General features: G+C 42.4%; 1 protein-coding gene across 1 annotated transcript; it reads right to left on the reverse strand.

The window, feature by feature from the left end:
• Positions 1 to 615: 615 nt before the first annotated feature.
• Positions 616 to 2,290, reverse strand: PATE1 (prostate and testis expressed 1). Its single transcript, XM_049856343.1, has 4 exons — positions 2,285 to 2,290; positions 1,771 to 1,831; positions 1,511 to 1,639; positions 616 to 770 (listed from the first exon to the last, which is right to left on the reverse strand). The coding sequence occupies exons 1-4, from the start codon at positions 2,288 to 2,290 to the stop codon at positions 616 to 618; spliced, it is 351 nt and encodes a 116-aa protein (XP_049712300.1).
• Positions 2,291 to 22,388: the final 20,098 nt, after the last annotated feature.

Here is a 22,388-nt window from a genome sequence, read left to right on the forward strand (position 1 = left end):
TCCAGGGAAGCAGTTTGCTGGCATCCTCTCTAGAACCCCATAGATTCCTCTTCTCTTCTCCTCCAATCCCCAATGCCAAAGACAGTCTCATTCTAGAAAGCAGAAACCCTTCTGTCTTCCTGGTTCTGATGTAAATTCCTTTCTACTCACTCACATTCCCCTCACTCTGGAATTGGAATTCATAAACAAATTCCAAGAAGACTCAAGGCATCTCTTTTCACTCTGCCACATTCCTCCCCAAGAGACCAGAGTTACATGCTTTAATTAGAGTGGGAAGTGAAGAAAAATACAGAGAGAAAAAAAACATTTAAAAAATGTGAAAATATCTTGCCATAGAAGAAAAGAAAGCAGCAGGAAAAAGAGGAAGGTATTTTCATTTGAAATCGAGCTGTCCTCTTCTTTTCCTGAGCAACTTGGGTATACATTGAAGGTCCCTGGTTTTGTGACAATCTGCAGGATGTATTTATTCTGTTCTCTTTAAGGGGTGAAGACAGAGAAGCTAGAAAAGGAGAGGACTTTTTCTTCTACATGCAGAGGGCAGAGCCAGGTGCTTGCAGTCCTCCTTTGTAGCGTGGTTTTGTAGGAAGCCATTGTGAAGAGGCCCGGGCAGCAAGATCACCCACTTCTTGTCAAGTTTTCATTGCACAGGTCAGCACTCCGGCAGCATCTGAATGCCACCATATAGACACTCCACTTTATCTTTTCAACTTCAGCACAGTTCCTTTGGCAGCCCATGAAGATTAACCAGATTGACCATAAATTTCTTTGCTCTGAGAAAGAGTGGAGAAACAGATGAGCCAGTCTGGACCTGAAACCTCTGCAAGGAAGCCTTGAATAGTTCAAGGCTCTGTAGGTCAAATGTGAAGGACTAGAAGATGTGGCAAGTTGGGTGTTTCCAAAAGAAGAACATTGGCAGAGCCCTTCAAAAATTTTCATGAAGAGAGATGGGGAGGTAGCGAGAGCAGCAATTCAGGGAATCCCAAGGCTCAGTTGTTCAATGGAGAATCTAAACACTTGTTTAATAGAAAGCTATGAATGTCAAGGGATCACTGAACTTTAAGGTTGGGAAGATAAGAAAGTCATGATGCTTACTTAGTCTTACGCATTGAGGGCCATATAGCCAGTTCCTATTGCTGACACTGGTTCCTAAATTTCCCCAGTTTAGAACTATTAATAAGTGAGTCCAGGCAAGCACCAAGACAATAAGCTTCCCTCTGCACCCCCAACCAACCAGTTGTTCTCCAATGGGTGCAGTGTGGCTCTCCTCTCACCTCAGTTGAGCCTCCTCTATTTCCTTCAGGCTTCCCAAGACACTGGTTCCATAGCCACACCCTTTCCCTTACTGTCCACCTCCATCCATTTTTCCCTGTGGTATAGGACAGGGGTGGCAATACCAGTCATCCCAGGGATGACACTGCATGTGGTAAAGCCAGGTCTTCTTCTCACTATGGTTGATTTTTGTCTACCGGCTTCCTCTCCCCATTCCACCTTCCCCAAATTCAAAACTTACTTTTGTAAATCCTGCCTACTGCACAGGCCTCGTTTTTATCTGCAGTACATATTCCTCTTCCTCTGGAACACTTCTCTCCTGGAAACTGGATGTGACACATCCTACACTGAACAGTGTCTGCAAATTCAGCTAGAGTAAAGGAGGCAAATAAAAATTAGAGTAGTCCTCAAACTACCTTGAAAGGGCCAATCTCCTCTTTCAGAAGTGAAGTTGCTTTGGAGCCCAGAGGGGTTTCCCAGAGCCTTTAGCAGGGCACCTACCTCTATTAAAATAGGCTAGACCAAGACAGTGAATGGAGTTTATGGTCTCTGGAGTTTTAGCCTGAAAACAGGAGGGGAAAGAAGAGTGGAAGGATAATAGAAACAGGAACAAAGTCCGGGCTGAGATGATCAGAGCAGATCTTGTTCATGCCTGCTAGAATTTTACTGTTTTTCGACAACTACTTTTTATTGCTGGTAAAGATAAATGGAACAAGCCTGCAGTTTTGTCTGAGATTTGACCCCTGCCTAGGGCTGTGGTCATCTCTCCTTTAGGATCCAGCCTATATCCTTAACCTGGAGTCATTCCAAGCCCTTTCTGTCCCTCCAAACTCTCACCCCCATCTCATGGGATCTCTGCACCTCTTCCCTACTTCCATGCAATTTTCTTCACCTCTTTAGGGACTCTCAAACTCCCCTATCCTTCCCTACAGCACGAACCCAAAGGATAAAGACAAATGCATATGTTTGGAGCCTCATGCCCTTCATTTTAATTGATCCCATGTGGCATTCTCACCTGCATGTGCCTGAAAGCTGACAATGGGAACATACACTCGAAATTCATGACAGTTCTACACTTAGGACATGGTCAGGCAGGGCCTGTTAAGTCATTGTTCCACTTCCTCCTTTCCTTTTTTCTTACCCTTCTTCACACTCACTGCTAGCCTTATCAGATGGCCCTCATCTTTTCTTGTCAAACCTAAAATCAGCTCTCATCCCAGCCCCACTGTGCTGGGATTGAGGGCACTGAGTATTGAAATTCATGTTTTGTCTCTTGGTTGCCTTCAACCTCTAATGCCCACTATGCCCAATGCCCCACTGGCTTCCCACACTCCCTCCCCCCATCCCCAATTCTGATCCATTTTTACTCACCTGGGAGAACTGGTTTTAGAAATGACCCAGGGAGCACTACAGGAAACAAAAAGAAAAAATAAGATACATTCTTTGATTATCTCATTTTCCAAACTCCATCTCACAGCTTCTGTGGAAATTCTCTCCAAGTCCTCTCTAGTCTACCTATTTTCTCCTACAAGGGGAGGTCTAAAGGGCCTTGGTGAAGGGTCTAGAGACATGACACATTGTGGATGGAAGGAACGGACTTAGAAAGACAGCTCGTCATGCTTCTGATACTATATGGCTCCTTCTAGAAGATCCTCTGTCACAGGAGCCCTGACCCATTCCAGGATCCTGACCACCCCAGGAACTTACATGGAAAGTAACAGAGAAAGGCGGAGAGTCCTAGCAGAAGGAGCTTGTCCATTTTGCAGGAAGAGAGAACAAGGTTAGGGCAGGAAGCTATGGGTGCCTATTTATATCCTTACCTGGTTGGGCTTCACCAGAAAGGGCTAGGGGTGGGGACAAAGTGGAAGTCCTACCAAAGCATACTCTATTCCTATGAAAACAGTGACTCTATAATTTCTCTTCTTGGCAACTTGGGGAGAAGAGAGACTGGCTAGTTAATTCTGGGCCTGATTGAGTCTAGTCTCACCACTAGAGATTTTTGATGCTGAGGTCTATGGTTTTCCATGACACCACAATGTGGGGGAACTCAGGGCTGAGATGTTCACTAAAGCTGAGAGAATGTACGAGTGCAACTAACTGGAATACAGAAAAGGAGGAAGAATCCTGTGCACAGAGCCAGAAAAAAAATGCAAATCTATAGGGAATGGAGACCAGGAGCAGGTGGAAAATTTAGGCGTGGATAGAGGATTCTCTTGAGGGGAGTAAGATCCCCACTATCGATTATCCTAGAAAGTAGCAAACCCTGGGATGAAAGAGGAGAGCTGAGGTGATGGGTCTTAGACTGGAGTGAGTAGGAAACTTGTTCCCTTTCTTGGAGTTTTCTAGTGGCTGAGACTTGGACTTTGGTTAGAAGAGATGAATGGGACTAGAGGGAGGTAAGCAGGTCCTCCCCACTTGATGTCAGGCTACATATGCATGAGGCAGGGAGGTGGCCTGTTTATTCTAAGAACAGCCGTATTGAGTGTCCCATTCCAAATTTTCTGTTAGTTGTAGTCACTTATTCCCCAAAAAAAAAAAATTCCCAAGCCGTCGGTAAATTGTAATGAATGTTGCAGCTTCATCTCTGCTGTCTTTGGAGGGAATTGAGGAAAGGATCTGTATCCATGGTGACAGCAAACAATGAGGAATCAGCAGCAACTGAAAGCAAGCAGATTGCAAAAGGGCACAATGTTGTCTCCAGCCAAGCAGGGTGGTGGATTAGCCTGATGCTGGCTGAACTGGCCCGGCCCAGACAAGTGTGACATGTGCAATGTTTAAATACCACCACAAGAGGCCTAGAAGCAGTTGGGCAGGAGGAAAAATTGGATTTTCTTCAGTCACATCAGATGAGGGATAAAATTATTGCACTTTGAGCCTTCAAAAGAGGTATATTTTTTATTTTTTATTCTCAAAATGGGGAAGCTGAGATACTGGGTTACATATGATTGTCATACGTATTCTGAGTTGTGATCTTCTGGAAAGCAGACAGTGTTTCTTATAGTTTTTCACATAATTCAAGGGACCGATATTATAGGTGTTTACTCAGAACTGGATGGTTTTTATTTATGCATTCATGTGTTCCTACAAAAAGCATGTGGAGAACTTTTAAGATGTGCCAGCCATTGGAACTAGATGAATAAGACAGTTTTTTGTGGAAGAGATTTTCTCCATCATACTTTGGGGGTTATTGTCGTTGTTGGTTGCCATTGAGTCTGTGTGCCAAAAGAGCAAACTGATATTTCATACTGGGAGGGAGAGGTATATATTAGTTAACTGCTTAACCAGGACACCAACTACCCTAGTGAAGCTTTCAAATGACACATTAAGTATTCATGTATCACTTACACACACACACCCATTCACCCACCTATGTCTTCACCTGAAATGGCATCATTGATTTTTTTTTTTTTTGCTCTGCATACTCAGGGTTTATACTCACTAGCCAATCTCTCTCTCCCCTCCCTCCTCTCATCCTCCTCCTGCCCTGACATTTAGCATCTTCTCTGCATCTTTACATTCCCTACCCCTGATTTTTGAGGGCTTCCCTTATTTCCTTACAGGATTGCTATATTTAATTCCTTAGCTAATGGTAGCTCACAAAGAGAAAGAAAAAACACTTCCGTTCCCTTTCCCCATACTAAAGAATCATAAGCTGGCCCCTCATCTAATTACACTCCTCTGTATTATTACATCACTTCTCCTGCTGCAGAAATTTCCTCCTCCCAGAGGTATCGGCCAGCCTGGACTCCTTGCCTATATTTGAACCCAATTTCATTGACTTACTTTTCTCTTCAAATTGCTTCAATTTCATACCCTTGGATCTCCCAAGGTACTTGATTTTCTTACTGGCCTAAATGCTGTCCCTTTTCCAAGTGCTCCTAGTAATTTTTCTTATCCTCTTAGGACACCCCAAAATCATTATTCTTATGTTGTAAATTCCACACCCATGACTTAAAAAGTATTCAGGAATCCCTTTGGCCTATTGTTCCAACCCTAATACAGCCTGTGTGTTTCCTTCAGCTCTCCTCCCTCCACCACAGAGTTCTGGAGGTACTATTAGTGCCGAAGAGTAAGCTCAATGTTGGACCTCACCTCAGTTCTGAGAGCAGTTAGGTACCTAATCATTACGTTATATGTGTGATTAGGAGATGGTTATATTAGGGTTTTTAGTTTACACCTGCAATGTTAACATGGAAATCATTAAAAAAATTTCTTGAGTGGAAATTCACTTTTCAACCAGTTATTATTTTTGAAAGAAACACATCTACTCTTCACCAGGAATAGAGCAAAATATCCTGAGATTCATAGGTAATCTAGATATTTTCACACAATAACCTTTTTCCATACATTAATGGGGCTGGTGACAACCACCAGGATTTGAGGAAAGAGATCTCAGCTTAGGTAGATCCTACGTATAATGAGAAGCATAAATAAGATGAAGAACCCCAGTTCCTGTTCCAACGCAGCACCAATGGCATCAGGCTGCTGGTGTTTCCCCAATGCCCATAGACCTTATACTTATCAGGGAAAGAACAGTTTCTTCCAGAAGAGGTCTGAACAATCAGGTCAGAAATGCCTGCTTCTTCTTCCTCAAGTGAGTGTGCAGCATGGCTCTGGGTCACTGGGAACAGACAGGTCAGAGTGGTTCTACCATCTTCAGGGCCGTGAAAGATAAAGGAAATATCCATAGAATACATGCAGATTCAAGAAACAGCATGAAACAAGTGCCTCTGGTGAGCCTTTATGTGTGTCTTCTGTTCTACCAGCCACGAGGAGAGTTGCCATCCCCTAGAATTTTCTGGGAATCTCTCACAGTTGTTCAGTATGCCCTAAATTGCATAGATAGCTCCTTTCCACTCTGCTTTGGCGTAGAAAAGATAACATAAACACTGAAATGGCTAGGGAGGCAGGACTAGTATTTCAACTGCAAAGAAGTAGCCTACAATTTATCCATTTTTCCTGTTTACGGCCTGTAGCTTAAATACAACTTCCTGAACTTTCAATACGCTGCATCAGCAAGTCCAATTATCACCCTAAGAACTCTTTCTATGCATGACCCCAGCAAGAAATTAGCTAGAGACTCCTCTAGTGCTTTCCATGGTAAACTTACCAGTATGTGAAGGCCAAAGAAATCTCTTTACAAAATGCCAGAACGCCCCAGGTGGCACACGGCCCTTGTATCACTGAGTTTACTACATTCTTTGTTAATGTCAGTCTCCAGACTGTAAATATAATCTCTCTGAGTTCAGAGAGGTCATCCCTGAACAGTTTAGCTAAGATTTCTCCTTGCTATTTTCCCCGTGTTTGTGTAAGTGTGGCCTTGTTATGTTTGTGAGATGTAATACACTTACCAAAAAGAACGTAAAATGTAAGTACACGCACCCCTCACGTATCAATATGGTTAGCTTCCAAAGACCAGGGTGTTATGCATTATTGCCCTCCCCAAACTTCTTGTGAGTGTTAATGAGATGCGTAAGGTGCTCAGCATGGTGCCAGGTAAGACTAGAGTTCTCAACTCCAGATTAAAACTCTGCCAATGTGGTTCTATCACCAAGATATAAACTCCTTATACAATTCTGCTTTACTCTGCTTTTCATTCTACTGTTAGACTTTCACAGACAATTTCACACCAATTTTCACATCATGGGACTACCCTCTGTTGTTGTTCTTGGTAGGTGCCGTCGAGTTGGTTCCAACTCATAGCGGCCCTATGCACAACAGAACGAAACACTGCCAGGTCCTGCACCATTCTTACAATCATTGTTATGCTTGAGCTCATTGTTGCAGCCACTGTGTCAATCCACCTCGTTGAGGGACTACCCTTTACTCTTCCCGAAGTCCATTAAACCAACTAGTAATAGAGATCTCTGCTGGAATAAGCCATCCCTGAAGCCCTTCATCCCTTTGGATCTAGTATTATCATTTAATAAGTCCCTTGATAGTTTTAACTGCAATTTTTAATGCATCTTCATCTCCACCCCTTACCTACTCTGCCAGCTACCTGCAAAGTTAACCAAACTCCTGACTCACAGTTTCTTCCTCTGTAAAAGGGTAAGTAATAAGCTTTTTGTTGCATGGTTGTCAATGAGGGTTTATGTGATGATATGTAGAGTGCCCTCCCAGTATTTGGCACACAGTTGATAAGAAAAAGCAAACACCATATGTTGAATATATACCCGATAGCTATGCACTCTTTCCATTCTCACATAAACAGTGTGAAGTCAGATATGACAGCTGTGGTGCAGAAAATCCAAGTCATCTGCTCACGATCATTAGAGCTGGTAAGAGAGAGTGATGGGATTCAAATTCAGGCCATCCCTTTGAATTGGCTTTCTCAAATACATCATACAATGACCAGCAATTTTTCTTTCCAAAAGTCCTCAAAGAGCCCCAAGAAGGCAGAGGATTCCCCTGTGGAAAGCCAGGCCTCCTCGTTGGGCATCCTGTGTTAGGGACTCTCCTCCCTGCCCCCAGGATTGAAATGTCAAGGTCCTAAAGGGATTTAGGATCTCAGACATCTGAGAAATGAAATGACTTGAGGACCTTCCCCAGACCTTTCTGTCCCCAGTATTCTTTCTTCTTATTTGGTCCTTATGGAAACAGCCATGAATTTTTTCGCAAGGGGTTATTCATTAGAGTTGTTGCTGTAACCCATTCAGGGCCCCCAGATGTCCCAGCACAGAATCACCCGCTTGCTCACTCCCATCTGGACTTGGGGTTTAGCCCCAAGCAGAACAGTAGACACAGACGACTGGACCTTCTGGCTCTGACCCAGGCCCAGACAGCATTTCAAAGTTCCATTACATTTCTTCCTCACTTCAGGCTCCTTACTCTTGTACCTCTTGGTTCTCTGCAGATGGTGTGGGTGGGGGGTTGGGAGTGAAGGTGTTTCTGAATCTTGATGTTTGTCCAGGAAGGAATGAGTATAATGCAGTCTGGAAGAAAACCCCTACACATCAGCTCAGCATCTCAGGCAAAATTCGTGATGTAACCACGATTAAATGGAACTGTGTCTTTTACTGACAAACTGTTGCAATAGCTTTGATTGCAACAGAGGAACACATTTTTCTCCCACTTGGTGAAGACTACATATTCCACACATCTTTTTGGACACCTCAGGATGGAATATTCGTACAGGTATGCTGAAAAGGGTGGGAGAATAACACAAAGAGACCCCAGGTTAGAATTGGAATGTGACAGGGAATGTGGCTGAGTGATCAGTCCCTCCCCTCCCTCAGGTCCCCTGTGCCAAGTCTGAGACTTGAAGACCCTGACACAAAAGAGGACTTCTCTATACAGGGCAGCTCACTACCACACTCCTGCAACACCCACATACATGTACAGTGGAGGGGCTGTAATGCTCATACACTGCTAGGGACAGAGTCATTGACTATCAGAGATGGATGGGAGTTTGGAGGTCATCTATTAAAATTCAATCATGGGTACAAATGGGAAATTTGAGCTCAGAGAGGGGAAACAACATTCCCAGAACCCAAGGCCATCAGAGCTAGTGAAACTAAGAATCGTGATTCCAGATCTAGTACCCTTTTTTCCCCAGGCCAAATCTTAAAACTCCCAGCCCTTCTCCGTCTCCTGCCCCCATCTCACCTCCAGTGAAATATTTAGAATACACTTCTTTGGTCTGGCATGCAAAGTCTGGATATTTGGATAGACAGGAACCCAAATTCTTTCTGCAGGTCTTTCCAACAAACTCATCACAGGAGGTGCAAACTGTAGATCCCCTTGTAGAATCTGGACATTACGTCAGAACCATGGAGTGAGACCAGGAGATGCCAAGTGGTGGGGGGATGAGAGGAGAGGCATGATGAAGGTGTCTGGGTTAATGCTGGGGTCCTAGACTTTTCAGGCACCCATTGTCAGGCCTTGGGACCTATGGTGACCATCTTTTCCAGGGGTATCTCTCCCTGCAGAGCCCAGGTCTATAAGGGAACCTGGATTAGGAGTTATGGGGTTACCAGGAAGCCCTCTGAGCTCTCCCTTTTCAGGATCAAAATGCAGCTGTGGCATCTGAAGGAGATTCTGAGGTGGACATTTCATGGCTGGTAGGGCTAGGCAATGTTGGCTGTGAAAAGACCCGTGATTGAGTGGAAGGAGGAGGATTTATCTTCTGAGTTACCTACTCTGATATGGGCCTTAGCTGAGAGAACAGGTACTTTTTCTCTCTAACTTCTTCCTCTATTGACCCCAAAGGATCCTTTATCTCTCTTTCCCCTCAAACCTCCCTCCTCACACCTTTTCTGGGGTTAGAGTTAGGTGAAGCTAATGAACGGCAATAACAGCAGGGTCTCAGAAAGAGTTTTCATTGTGGGGAACGGAATTTTCAGCTGCCAGAGGCTAAAGACTCCAGGATCTTTCTTCCTGACCATATCACCCTGCCTATTTTGCATCCATGCCATGGGACTCACCTTTTATGGGAGACCAGCACAGTACCAGGAGGGCTCCTGGGAGCAGTAGGAACAGGAGCCAGTCCATGTATGTTGAGGAAAGCAGCAGAGGGAAAGGATGATGAAGCAGGCACCCAAGGTCCAGGAAGGGTTCTGTAATGGTGTACTGGGCAGGATGTGGGATACTGATGAAGCTGCGGTTACCTGCTTAGTATTTGGCTCTGTGAGTTATGACCTGGGCTTTAAAAGCTACAGTTCATTCACTTGTATTGGGAGGCCCTCCAGGAGAGTGGGTGTTCTACTTCCTTTCCCTACTCCACGGCCACCCAGGGCCTAGAACAAGGAATTTGCATTGTGAAAAGAAAACAGTAGTCTCCAGGGAAGAGAAGATAGTCACAACCTCAACCCCAAGCCAGCCTGGCATTTAAGTGCAGCAGAGATGGGACCTGCCTTCAGATGCCACATGTCAAATAGGAAAACAAACCCACGGAGACGTTTTATCCAGAAAGAGGAGGGGGAAAGGGGAGGAGTTTACAGTAATAGGGTAAATACTCTGAGCATAAGAACAGCAAGTATCTTGAAGAGTTAGGGGAAAAATATTTTCTTTTATAGGGACTTAAAGCAAACAAGGCTAAAAAAAATTCAGGTGTGGGATGAAACAGTGACATCATTAGATAGTAAATCAGCATGTTTTATGCTGAGGCCACCCTGTTATCCCAGAGAAGAGTAATATGTTGGCTCAGGCAGAGGGGGTCCAAAATTCAGGAACTTGGGGAAAGTAGAGAAGCTTAACCAAAGTTTGGGTAACAAATATTTTACTTATTACGGATCAGTGGGGACAAGCAATTGGGTTACTCATTTATAAGGCAAGGAATGGGAATTTGCAGAGTATATGTCTGGCCTTGTCATAAGTAAACATCTGTGAGTCTTATCTAAGTCATGCGGTAAGGGTGATTATTTGTTGGAAGACATTTTTCTGAGCACTAAAGTTGCGGATTTCTTTAACCATCACTGTTTTTCAGTATCACAGGGTTCAGGTAAAACTCAACATTGTCTCACATTTTCTCTAACCATTGGACATCTTACATGTCATACTACCAACTACTAAGCTGAGCCCTGGTATAAGGCTTTACTCTACAGGCATACAGACTTTAAGCCGCCTTCCCTTTGAATAGTTGCCATGGTTTCCTTAACACAATCTTTTTGTTTAAGTTTGCGTGAGTAAAACAGAATCATTCTAAAATAGTGCTGATCCTTTCTTTTAATTTCTCTGCCCACAATTTCTCCCATCTCCCAAATGCTGACTACTTTGTTCTTATATCACCTATCCTATGGTTGACTCACCTCATTGGAAATCTGATACAGTTACATCTTGAGTCCCTTGCCCTAAGTCTGTTTTTGAATAATAACTAAATTTGTAGTCCCCAACTCCATTCTTATCAGGCTGAAATCTGGAATAAGCTCATTCTTCAGCCTCACCTGAGTGATCTCTCACTTCTCTAGCCCAGTGTTATGTGATACGGCTATATCATGAAATACAACACAACGCGTGGTTGTACTATGCATTTGTCCTTTGGGAGTAGGGTTGCAAACATTTCAACATGTTTTATTCTTCCTTCATCTTCGTTTCTCTTTTCCCTCACACAGCTCATTAAGTCCTCCTGTTCTTTCCCATGACTTTTGATAGCTCTTTTCTGACCATTTCTCTGGATATAAACCAAGTCTCAACTTCTTTAGCTTGGCTTCAGTGGTATCTTTGCTGGCCTTTCAGTTAGTTTCTTTGCTCTCTTTCTAAATATCTCCACCTTTAGGTGGGTAAATTAAAAATATATCTCTTCAGTAGTAGACTTCAGAAGTCTATTCTGAGGCCTACTATTACAGAACTCAATTTCTTTCAGACAGTTTCACAGTAAAGTCTACCCTTTTCAGGGGAGGAATCAATAACCAGAGACTAGGTTGGAAGAGCAAAGACTCATGGAGGGAGTACCATGTAAGGAATCATAGGACTTAGCTGGCTAGGTGGACTCAAAATTAATGGCATTCTGGAACAGAATTTCAAATTCTCATATACTCTAGACATTCCGGAGCCATGGGGACTGGATGAACCCCTAAAACTATTGCCCTGAGATTATCTTTAAAACTTAAACCAAAAAAACCCCCTGAAGTCTTCTTAAAACCAAATAATTGTTTAGCTTAACTAGTAAAAAATGTCTGCCTTAAGCATTATGCTCTTTTAAGAACTATCTACATGGGATCAAAGTGACAACAGCAATTTGAAAGATTAGATAGGAAACTTAAGGGGCAGTGAGCTTATGTTAATAGGCAGGAACAACTCAAAAAAGGAGGGTGAGAATGGTTGCACAACTTGAAGAATGTAATCAACGTCACTGAATAGTACCTGTAGAAACAGTGGAATTAGTGTATGTTTTGCTATATATATTCTCAACAGTAACAACAAAATAAATTAAAAAAAAGATCAAGGCATTCTATTATTAAAAAAAAAGGTGCATAAAAATTGGAGCTTAGAAGATAAGTCAAAATTCTATAGATTAAAAACTGTATCACAGATTGGAGTTTTTCCTTGTAATATCTTTTCTTGTTTTGGTATTAGGGTAATACCGGGCTCACTGAGTATTTTAGGATAAATTACTTCCTCTTCAACTTTCTGGGAGCCTTTTTATACTATTGGCATTATTTTTTCCCTAAATGTCTGGTAGAGTTCACCAGTGAAGCCCTCTGGACTTTTCTTGTGTGAAGGTTTTTAAATACAAATTCAGTATCTTTAATAGACAAAAGCATATTTATTTCTTCTTGAATGAGCTTTGGTAGTTTGAGTCCATAGCCATTGCCCATTGCTTCGCATAATAAGCACTGTACAAGTGTCCCTATTGTACTTTGTTGTGAGAAAGAAATATCTTTTAGTAAGACAAAAAAAATACTGTAGGTTCATTTCACTCAAAAATCTACACTATAAAATGATACGATTCAAAAGATTCAAGTGACAACACATACGCAGAAGGAATAAAAACATCAGCATTGAAGCCCAGGAGCCTTTCTCATTACACTCCTCTCATCTGTCCTTCAAGCGACTACAATCTTCTAGCAAAAAGTGATAATCATTTTGAAAGGTGTCTCTATATTTTATATCTAGTTATGGAAATGTCTGATAAGTTTTGTCCCACAGTTAAATGGAAGATTCTGCCCTCCCTCAGTGGCTCCGGTGAGGAGCCATAACTGAATTGCTGATATCTTGTATTCCAGCGAAGATTCTTCTTGTGATTCTGTCATGGTCAAGGGGACTCTGTGATGCAAGCAGCAGAGTAAGCCATACTGCTTGCAGCCCAAATGCCTTGCACTGCCGGATGGTCAAGGTGAGTCCTCAGTTACTTTCAATGGAGGTCTTTGAGGAGAACACTGAGACACTGACACCAGATGGTTTTAACCTTGATGTATCATTATACCTATTTTACAGGTGAGGATACTGAGGCTAAGAAAAATTAAGTGATTTGCCAAGGTCAAAAAGCTAAGGAGCAGAGTGGAATTGAACCCGGGCCTTTCACCAAATTTCATGTACTTTTTAACCACTCTGTCAGAAGAACGGTTTAAAACATTTGGCCCAGGGTCTGAGACAAGCAGAGGCTCTTCTAGCATTTTTCCATTTCCTTTTCTTTGAAGCATTTACATACCTCTCTGGTGTCTGAACAAATGTAAGTGAGTTATATATTACGATATTCTGGAGTACATGTTTTCTGCAAGGAAAGCCTGAGAGATTGGCCAGTGTATAAGAGATCATGAGACTATTCAAGAAGGCAAACATAAAATTCAAGTGTAAAAGCAAAGAAAGAGAAATACAAGTTCCAAATGCCTTTGTGTCAGGACTCACGGGGTATCTAAGTACAGCAGCCCTTGGTAAATCCGAGAAAGAGGAGGCATCAGGGTCTCTATCTCCTTCTTTGGCCCTTTAGTGAGTGCACTAACTTCATGGTAAGGATCAGCATGAATCCAGTTACCACCCCAAATGGATCCAGCCTTGGCCTTCCCACATCTCCCCTATCCTCATTGCCAGCCACCTACGTGACACTTTTGCTCTCTGACTCTAACCACCTAGATTTAGGTCATAATTTGCATCTTAAAAGGGCTCTATTTTATCCCTTTGATGGACTGCCCACATAGTCTTTTTCTATGACCCTCGGCCACGGAGAACTGAGTCTTCACACAAGTTAGGACTCTGTGTTTCCAACTGTCAAATGGGCAAATCCCAGTCCCTGCTGGCTCATTGCCGCTTTTGGGTTCATTAATTCCCTAGAATGGCTCTCAGAATTCACGAAGACTACCTATACTTACAGTTACTCATTTCTGATAACCAGAAAGGATACAAATGAAGAGACGCATCAGGCAGAAGACTTCCATGGTTGCAAGAGGTGTGTCACTCTCCCGAAAGCACGTACTCCTGCCGATCTAGGAAGTCCACCTACTTCCCTGTTCATAGTCACCGTTGGGACCTCACTGCCTATGTGAGACTGGGGTCTGAATTCATAGTATTGATCAATTGAATCAATGAATATGTATGAATGTTTGCATGGTGCCCCACTCCCTTGCTGAGTTTGGTTGAGCAGGTTGATGTTTGGCCCTCCCTCATTTGCACGCATCCTCAGGCACAGCCAAGGGGTTTTATGTAATAAAGGCACCTCAGCTGCTGGGGAATATCCAAGGGCTATCTTTCAGAAACCAGAGAAAAAGGCCAAATCGAGTTCTTTGTATCACACTGTGTCTTCAGGACTCTGGGTGGAAAAAGTCAGTGCCTTCTCCCTAAGCTCTTGCCTTTGCAAAGGAAAGAATTTTTTAAAACTAATTCATATCAAAATGTTTTTTGACTGGGTACCCTCCAGCGTGATATTCTAATTTATCTGGTACATATTTACATACTTATTGAGGATCTCAATATTCCAGGTTTTGTGTTAGAAAAAGCAATACTGAGATATGGTAATTCTTAACTCAAAGGAATGATTCTGATGGTGTCAGGCTCTGTGGCATCTGGGTAAAACCATAAAATAATAATAAAATGTTGCTGTTGTTGTTAACTGTCATCGAGTTCACCCTGGACTCATTGTGACCCAGTGCACAATGGAATGAAATACTGCACAATCCTGCACCATTCCATGATCGGTTGTGGATCTAAAAATTGTGACTCAACTTGCCAGGCCTTTTTTCTAATCTGTCTTAGTCTGGACACTCTGCTAAACCTATTCATCCTCATAGCAAGCCTTCACTGACAGATGGGTGGCGACTGTGCTAAGGATATATTGGCTGGAATTCAAGCCAGCTCTCCTGCACGGAAGGCGAGAATTCTATCACTGAACCATTTATCAAATGTTTATCATGTGTCAGGCACAAAAAACCTTCATGATTGTCATAGATTGAATTGTGTCCCCAAAAAATATGTGTATCAATTTGGCTAGGCCATGATTCACAGTACTGTGTGATTGTCCACCATTTTGTCATCTGATGTGATTTTCGTATGTGTTGTAAATCTATCCCTGTGATGCTGATGAGATGGGATTAGCAGCAGTTATGTTAATGAGACAGGACTCAATCTGCAAGATTAGATTGTGCCTTGAGCTAACCTCTTTTGAGATATAAAAGAGAGAAGCGGTCAGAAAGACATGGGAACATCGTATCACCAAGAAAGAAGCACCAGGAGCATAGCGTGTCCTTTGGACCTGAGGCTTCTGCACAAAGAAGTTCCTAGTCCAGGGGAAGATTGATAACAAGGACCTTCCCCCAGAGCTGACAGAGACAGAGAGCCTTGCCCTGGAGCTAACACCCTGAATTTGGACTTCAAGCCTACTAGACTGTGAGAAAATAAATTTCTCTTTGTTAAAGCCATCGACTTGTGGTATGTCTGTTATAGCAGCACTAGGTAACTAAGACAATGATTATCCTCATTTTCTGATGAGGAACCAAAGCATGGTGATGTTAAATATTTTCAACAAGGTGTCACTTCTAGTAAGTGGCAAAGTTAGAATTCATACCCAAGCCTCTTTAACTTGATGCATTAGCTCTTAATCACCGTGAAAGGCTTTGATCTTCAGTTCAAGGAACACGCTAAGCATGTTTTCATGGCTCAGTTCTCTAATTGAAGGATACAGACTTATGGAGTTTCTTAAATAATTTACTGTGTGATGTTCTAAAAAGAAAAGGTACAGAATTATATTTGTTATTTCATTTTATTCTAAATAGCTATTTAAATATGTGTTAACTAAGACAGAGGGCTGGTTGTGCAGTGGTTAAAGCCCTCGGCTGCTAACCGAAAGGCCAGCAGTTTGAACCCACCAGCTGCTGCACAGGAGAAAGATATGGCAATCTGCTTCTGTAAAGATTATAGCCTTGGAAGCCATAGGGGGCAGTTCTACCCTGTCCTATAGGGTCGCTGTGGGTCGGAATCGACTCGATGGCAGTGGGTTTAGTGAGATTTTTTGATAACCAGTTTTCCTTCAGTTAGGGAGGCAGGAGAAGGAGCACAGGCTTCAATAAATCAGATCATCCAGAGTGGGAATCCCAGACTCCTGAGCAGGTCATTTTACCTCTCTGAGTCTCAGTTTTTATCTGGAGAAAAAAATAATAAGAATTATAATGCCTATAGCATAGACCTCTTATGAGGGTTGAATAATTAAAAGAGAAAATTACCACCTTTATAAATACGATCGAGCCCTGGTGGCACAGTTGTTAAGAGCTATGGCTGCTAACCAAAAAGTCAGCAATTTGAATCCACCAGCTACTCCTTGGAAACCCTATGGGGCAGCTCTACTCTGTCCTATAGGGCGGCTATGAGTTTGAATAGACTTAACAGCAGCAGGTTTGGTTTTTTTAAAAAAGAAATACCATGTATAATTACTATATCCACACGAAGAAAATTAAGACAACTGCAACCAGAAAAATGAAACCAATATAAAGTATAGGATTGCTGAGAAAAAAAAAAAAAAGAAAAATTCCAATATTATTTTTAAAAACTAATTATGAGATAAAAGAGACAGCGGTGGCTTAGAGTAGAAGTGGTAGGAAATGGTGAAACTTGGAAAACACTTTGAAGGTAGAGCTAACAGGGCTTGCTAATAGATTGTGAGGTGGAGAAGGGTGGGATAAGGGGAGAAAACAAAGGAATCTAGGATGACTCCTAGTTTTTAGCCTGAGCAACCGGGTGAATGCTGCAGGTTATTGCTGAGATGGGCAACACTGGAGAAAATCAGGATTCAAGGTGGGTAGAGGGTGTTATGTGGGAGCAAGACGAGATATGAAATCAATAGTTTAGTTTTGAACATATGATTAAGTTTGAAATATCCATTTAAGTGGAGATGAGAAGAAGGAGGTTGGGTATCAGCCTGAATCTTGAAGAAGTGTTTAGGAAAGAAGATAAAGATCTGTGCACCAGAGTGTGCAGAGGGAACCTAGAGCTATGAGATGAAATCACTGGGGAAGATAATTAATACGGCAGGAAGGCCAAGAAATGAGCATGGCATATCACTTATATAACCTCAGGGTTTGGGTACCGAAAAAATATTAAAAACCTGAACCTCGAGCCACCAGGTATTATTGTCAATTTTTTTTTTTTTAATGGGTAATATTATTGATGTTCTTCTGTACAACTCTTGGAATTCCTGGGTGGTACAACATTTAAGCACTTGGGTACCCACCGAGATGCCCAGGTCTTCATAAGGTTAGAAAGGTTGGAGGTATGAGTCCAGCCAGAGGTGCCTCAGAAGAAAGGATTTGTAATCTACTTCTGAAAAATCCACCACTGAAAACCTGATGGGGCACCGTTCTACTCTGACAAACGTGGGGTTGCCATGAGTCAGAATCGACTTGATGGCAACTGGGTTCACTGGTACAGCTTTTGTGAGCCTACCAGTATCAAACCAAAGCCAAACCTGTTGAACTGCCCCATAGGGTTTCCAAGGAGTGGCTGGTGGATCTGAGCTGCTGACTTTTTTTGGTCAGCTCTTAACCACTGCGCCACCAGGGCTCCACCAGTATCAAGGTTGTACCAAATAAGCTTGGTCTTTTCTGTCTGGACTTCTGATCATAGGCTATATTCTGACTCAGCTGCTTGCGAAGAATCCTCCTGAGTGAAGTTAGATTTGTGCCTGCTAGTTCTTTTTTCTAAGGAGGAACTCAGGAGAAAAGCCGGCATCTGGATAATGAAAATGCCAGATGTTGGACCTTATCCTATCATCTGAACGTTGGCACTGAATGGTGGGAGATGAGATAGGAGATAGAATGGTAAACCACAGGCAAATGATGAGAACTGAGAAATATCTTGAAAATTAAACAAAAAGAAAACTATATTATAGATCAAATTATGCCCCATTATATCTGTGATACTTTAAAATTTGAAATTATGGCAATCTGGGTATTTCGATGGGTACCCATGCAGTGAGTCCTTACCTGAGTACCTTTGAATATGCATTCCAGACTCCGGTTTGGGGAAGGGGCTTTTTGGGGATAGGGAGAGAGAATGGAGGCGTTACAAGAGACTCACTTTTTTAAAAAATTTGTGAGCGTACATCTTCGAGAAATATCTAGAGACTTGGAAAAGAGGTTATGTCCTCTTTCTAACCTTCAATTTTCAAAATTTTTGGTACATGTTTAAGTCTTTAAAATTTGCTTGTACCTTCTAAATGTACCAAAGAAGTTACCATCCTTCCCTCTTACTCCCTCCCCATCCACCACTGAATGCTGCCTAAAGTCCTAGTGCTGCCTCGTTCTAGTGCTCCTTGTTCCCTTCTCACCTGACTGAGTTTTCTTCTCTCATCTGCTGCCCATTTGTGCTTTAGTGATAAGAAGCTTCCTCAGGTCAAGGCCCCAAGAAAAAGATGTCCTGTTCCCCTAACCTCAGAGGCTGGATCTCAAGCTGTTCCTGGAACAACAGTGCTGGGCTGATAACAAATGCACACCACTGAACCACTGTTTCTGGCACCCATTTCCCACCCTGTCTGGGTCTCATGAAACCCTGAGGAAGCCCCTGTTATTGTTGTCCCCTCTTGCACATAGGAATCCAGTCTGATTTTCCCCGGCATTTTGGATCATGACCAGGGGACTCATCTCTCAGGACCTCCTCTTCACTTTACTTACACAACAACCCTTCTGCAGTGCCATTATGTTATTTTTTCCTCTGAGCATTCTCGCATGTTCAAGTGCTTAAAACAATGTGTCTTAGTCATCTAAACCTATATCAGAAATACCACATGTGGATGTCTTTAACAAAGAGAAGTTTATTCTCTCACAGTCCAGTAGGTTAGAAGTCTGAATTCAGGGCGCTGGCTCCAGAGGAAGGCTTTCTCTCTCTCTCGGCTCTGGAAGAAGGTCCTTGTGATGAATCAGTCTTCCCCTGGTCTGGGAGCATCTCAGCATAGGAACCTCAGGTCCAAAGGACATACTCTGCTCCTGGCACTGCTTTCTTGGTGGTTTGAGGTCCCCCCTCTCTGCTAGCTTCCCTTTCCTTTTATCTCTTGAGAGACAAAAAGTGGTGCAGGCCACGACCCCAGAGAAACTCCCTTTACGTTGGATCAGGCTTGTGACCTGGTAAGGGTGTTACAATGCCACCCTAATCCTCTTTAACATAAAATTGCAATCACAAAATGGAGGACAAGCACAGAATACTGGAAATCATAGCTCAGCCAAATTGATACACACATTTCTGAGGGAACATAATTCAATCCATGACACATTGTCTCTTTCCAGCTCCCAGAGCTTCCTTCCCTTAGTTCTACAGGAAGCTCCAGCACCCTACCTCTGCTGTAACAGTCTTCATGCACACAGAGGAGCAGAGGCAAAACTTTCTTCACTGCCCTTGACCTGCCTGAACCCAGTGATCATAGGATTCCATTTCAGCAGATTTAATTCAACAAAGCACTTACACTTTGGTAAGGAATGGTTCCAGAGTTTGAATCTCATCTCCAACTCTCTCCGCCTCACCTCCTGAATAAAGGGGATAATATCTTCCACATAAGACTATTGTGAATATTAAATTAGAAAACATTTAAAGTGCCCAGTACCGTGCCTGCCATTTGGTATGTGAGCAATACATTTTAGTTTCCCACACCTGTGATGCACTTAGCATAGTGATAGCCAGTGGGGAATGAAGGTGGGAGGTGATGCAAATGACATCTTGTAATGATATTGGCCCTCAGAGAATTTACAGTCTTTGAAAGGAGACAAAATGAATATAGCTGAAAACACTAAATATAAATGAATCTGCATATACTATAAGCTCCCTGAAGGCAAGGATTGGGCCTATGTTTTATCACCACTATATCCCACACCCTGGCAGAGTGCCTTGCATATAATAGGTATCCAGTGAACATTTGATAGATGGGTAAGTGAAAATAAATACCTAATACAGAGCTGAACTGACTGAGCAGGCAGCAAGATGTGTGGTATAGAGAAGGAATGCTGTGAAGGGCTGGAGAAGGAGAGGACCTTCCCCTCTCCTGCTATACTCACTTCTTCTAACTATGTCAATGCTCTTTTTGTTAGACTTTAAATTTCTTAAGGATAAAAACTCACATGAATTAATCTATTCTGGTACATTGATGATCATCACACTGATAAGGGTGGTGCCATGAGGAACCTAACCCAAATCAATGGATGTTTCCCATTCTACAGATGAGGGATAGTAGACCACTGACTGCCACAAAAACTCCAGGCTCTTTGGTACAGAATGTGCAGAGTCTATTGTGATCAACCTGCCACCAAGTAGGTAGCTGATCACCACAAAGAATAGTGCCATGTTGAGGGCTCAGGTTTTTTTTTTTTTTAATTGTACTTCAGTTGAAAGTTTACAGAGCAAATTTGTTTCTCATTAAAAAATTAACACACAATTTTTTTTGTGACATCGGTTGCAAGCCCATATTGTGTCAGCACTCCCCCCCCCTTTCCATTTTCACCTTGGGTTCCCTCTTTCTATTCATCCAATTTACCTGTCTCTTCCCACCTTCTCATCTTTGTTTTTGGGCAACACTTGATCTTGTATACTTGATTTGTCTAAGAAGAACATTCCTCCAACGTTATTGTTCATTTTATAGGCCTGCCTAATCTTTGGCTATAAGGTGGACTTTGGGATTGGCTTCAATTCTGAGTTAGAAGGGTGTCTATGGGCCATAGTCTCGGGGGTTCTTCCAGCCTCTGTCAGACCAGTAAGTCTGGTCTTTTTATGCATTTGAATTTCTGTTCTATTCTTTTCTCCTGCTGTGTCTGGGGCCCTCTGTTTTAATACTAGTCAGAGTGGTTGGTGGTGGTAGCCAGGCATCTAGTTTTCTGATCTCAGTGTTCTGTAGGCTACAGTTCATGTGGTCCATTAGTCCTTTGGACTAATTGCTCCCTTGAGTATTTAGTTTTGTTCACTCTCTTTTACTCCAGACCAGAAGAGACCGATCCACCACACATCTGTCAGTTTGTCATACCGTGGGGGCTTGCCAGTTGCTGTGATGCTGGAAGCTATGCCACTAGTATTCAAACATCAGCAGGATCACACATGGTGGAGAGGTTTCAGCTGAGCTTCCAGACTAAGACAGACTAGGAAGAAGGGCCTGGCTATCTACTTCTGAAAAAAATTAACCAGTGAAAACCTTATCAATAAAAAAAAAAAATATTGTCTTATATAGTGCCGGAAGATGAGCCACTCGGGTTGGAAAGCATTCAAAATACAACTGGGGAAGAGTTTCCTCCTCGAAGAGGAGTTGACCTTAAAGATGTGGATGGAGTCAAGCTTTCGGAGCCTTCATTTGCTGATATGGCATGACCCAAAATTAGAAGAAACAGCAACAAGCATCCATTAATAATCGGAAAGTGGGATGTGCAAAGTATGAAAGTAGGAAAATTGGAAATAGTCAAATATGACAGGGAATGTATAAATATTCATATCCTGGGCATTAGTGAGCTGAAATGGACAGGTTTGGCCATTTTGAATAGGACAATCATATCGTCTACTATGCAGGGAATGACAACTTAAAGAGGAATGACGTTGCATTCATAGTCAAAAAGAACATTTCAAGATCTATTCTGAAGTACAATGCTGTCAATGATAGGATAATATCCATACGGCTACAAGGAAGACCAGCTAATAAGACTACTATTCAAATTTACATACCAACCACTAAGGCCAAAAATTAGGAAATTGAAGATTCTTACCAACTTCTGCAGTCTGAAATTGATCGACCATGCAATCAGGATGCATTGATAATTACTGGAGATTGAAATGCAAAAGTTGGAAACAAAAAAAAAGATCTGTGTTTGGAAATTATGGCCTTGGTGACAGAAACGATGCCAGAGATCTCATGATATAATTTTGCAAAACTAATGACATCTTCACTGCAAATATCCTTTTTCAAAAACATGAACGGTGACTATACATGTGGACTTCGCCAGACAGAATACTCAAGAATCAAACTGACTACATCTGTGGAAAGAGACAATGGAAAAGGCCAATATCATCAGTCAGAACAAGACCAGGGGATGACTGTCAAACAGACTATCAACTGCTCATATGCAAGTTCAAGTTGAAGCTGGAGAAAATTAGAACAAGTCCATGAGAGCCAAAGTATGACCTTGACTATGTCCCACCTGAATTTAGAGACCATCTAGAATAGATTTGATGCAATGACATAAATTAGTGAATACCAGACAAGTTGTGGAATGACATCAAGGACATAAATGAAG

The sequence above is a fragment of the Elephas maximus genome, chromosome 17, assembly GCF_024166365.1.
Source record: "Elephas maximus indicus isolate mEleMax1 chromosome 17, mEleMax1 primary haplotype, whole genome shotgun sequence".
In the NCBI taxonomy this organism is placed as follows: domain Eukaryota; kingdom Metazoa; phylum Chordata; class Mammalia; order Proboscidea; family Elephantidae; genus Elephas; species Elephas maximus.

What these genes read in the sequence shown, in the direction of transcription:
- PATE1 (XM_049856343.1), bottom strand. An exon ending in TCTAGCCTATTTTAATAGAG is followed by an intron (nt 1,640 to 1,770) that starts GTAGGTGCCCTG and finishes CCTTTACTCTAG; the next exon opens with CTGAATTTGCAGACACTGTT. An exon ending in AGTAGGCAGGATTTACAAAA is followed by an intron (nt 771 to 1,510) that starts GTAAGTTTTGAA and finishes ACTCTTTCTCAG; the next exon opens with AGCAAAGAAATTTATGGTCA.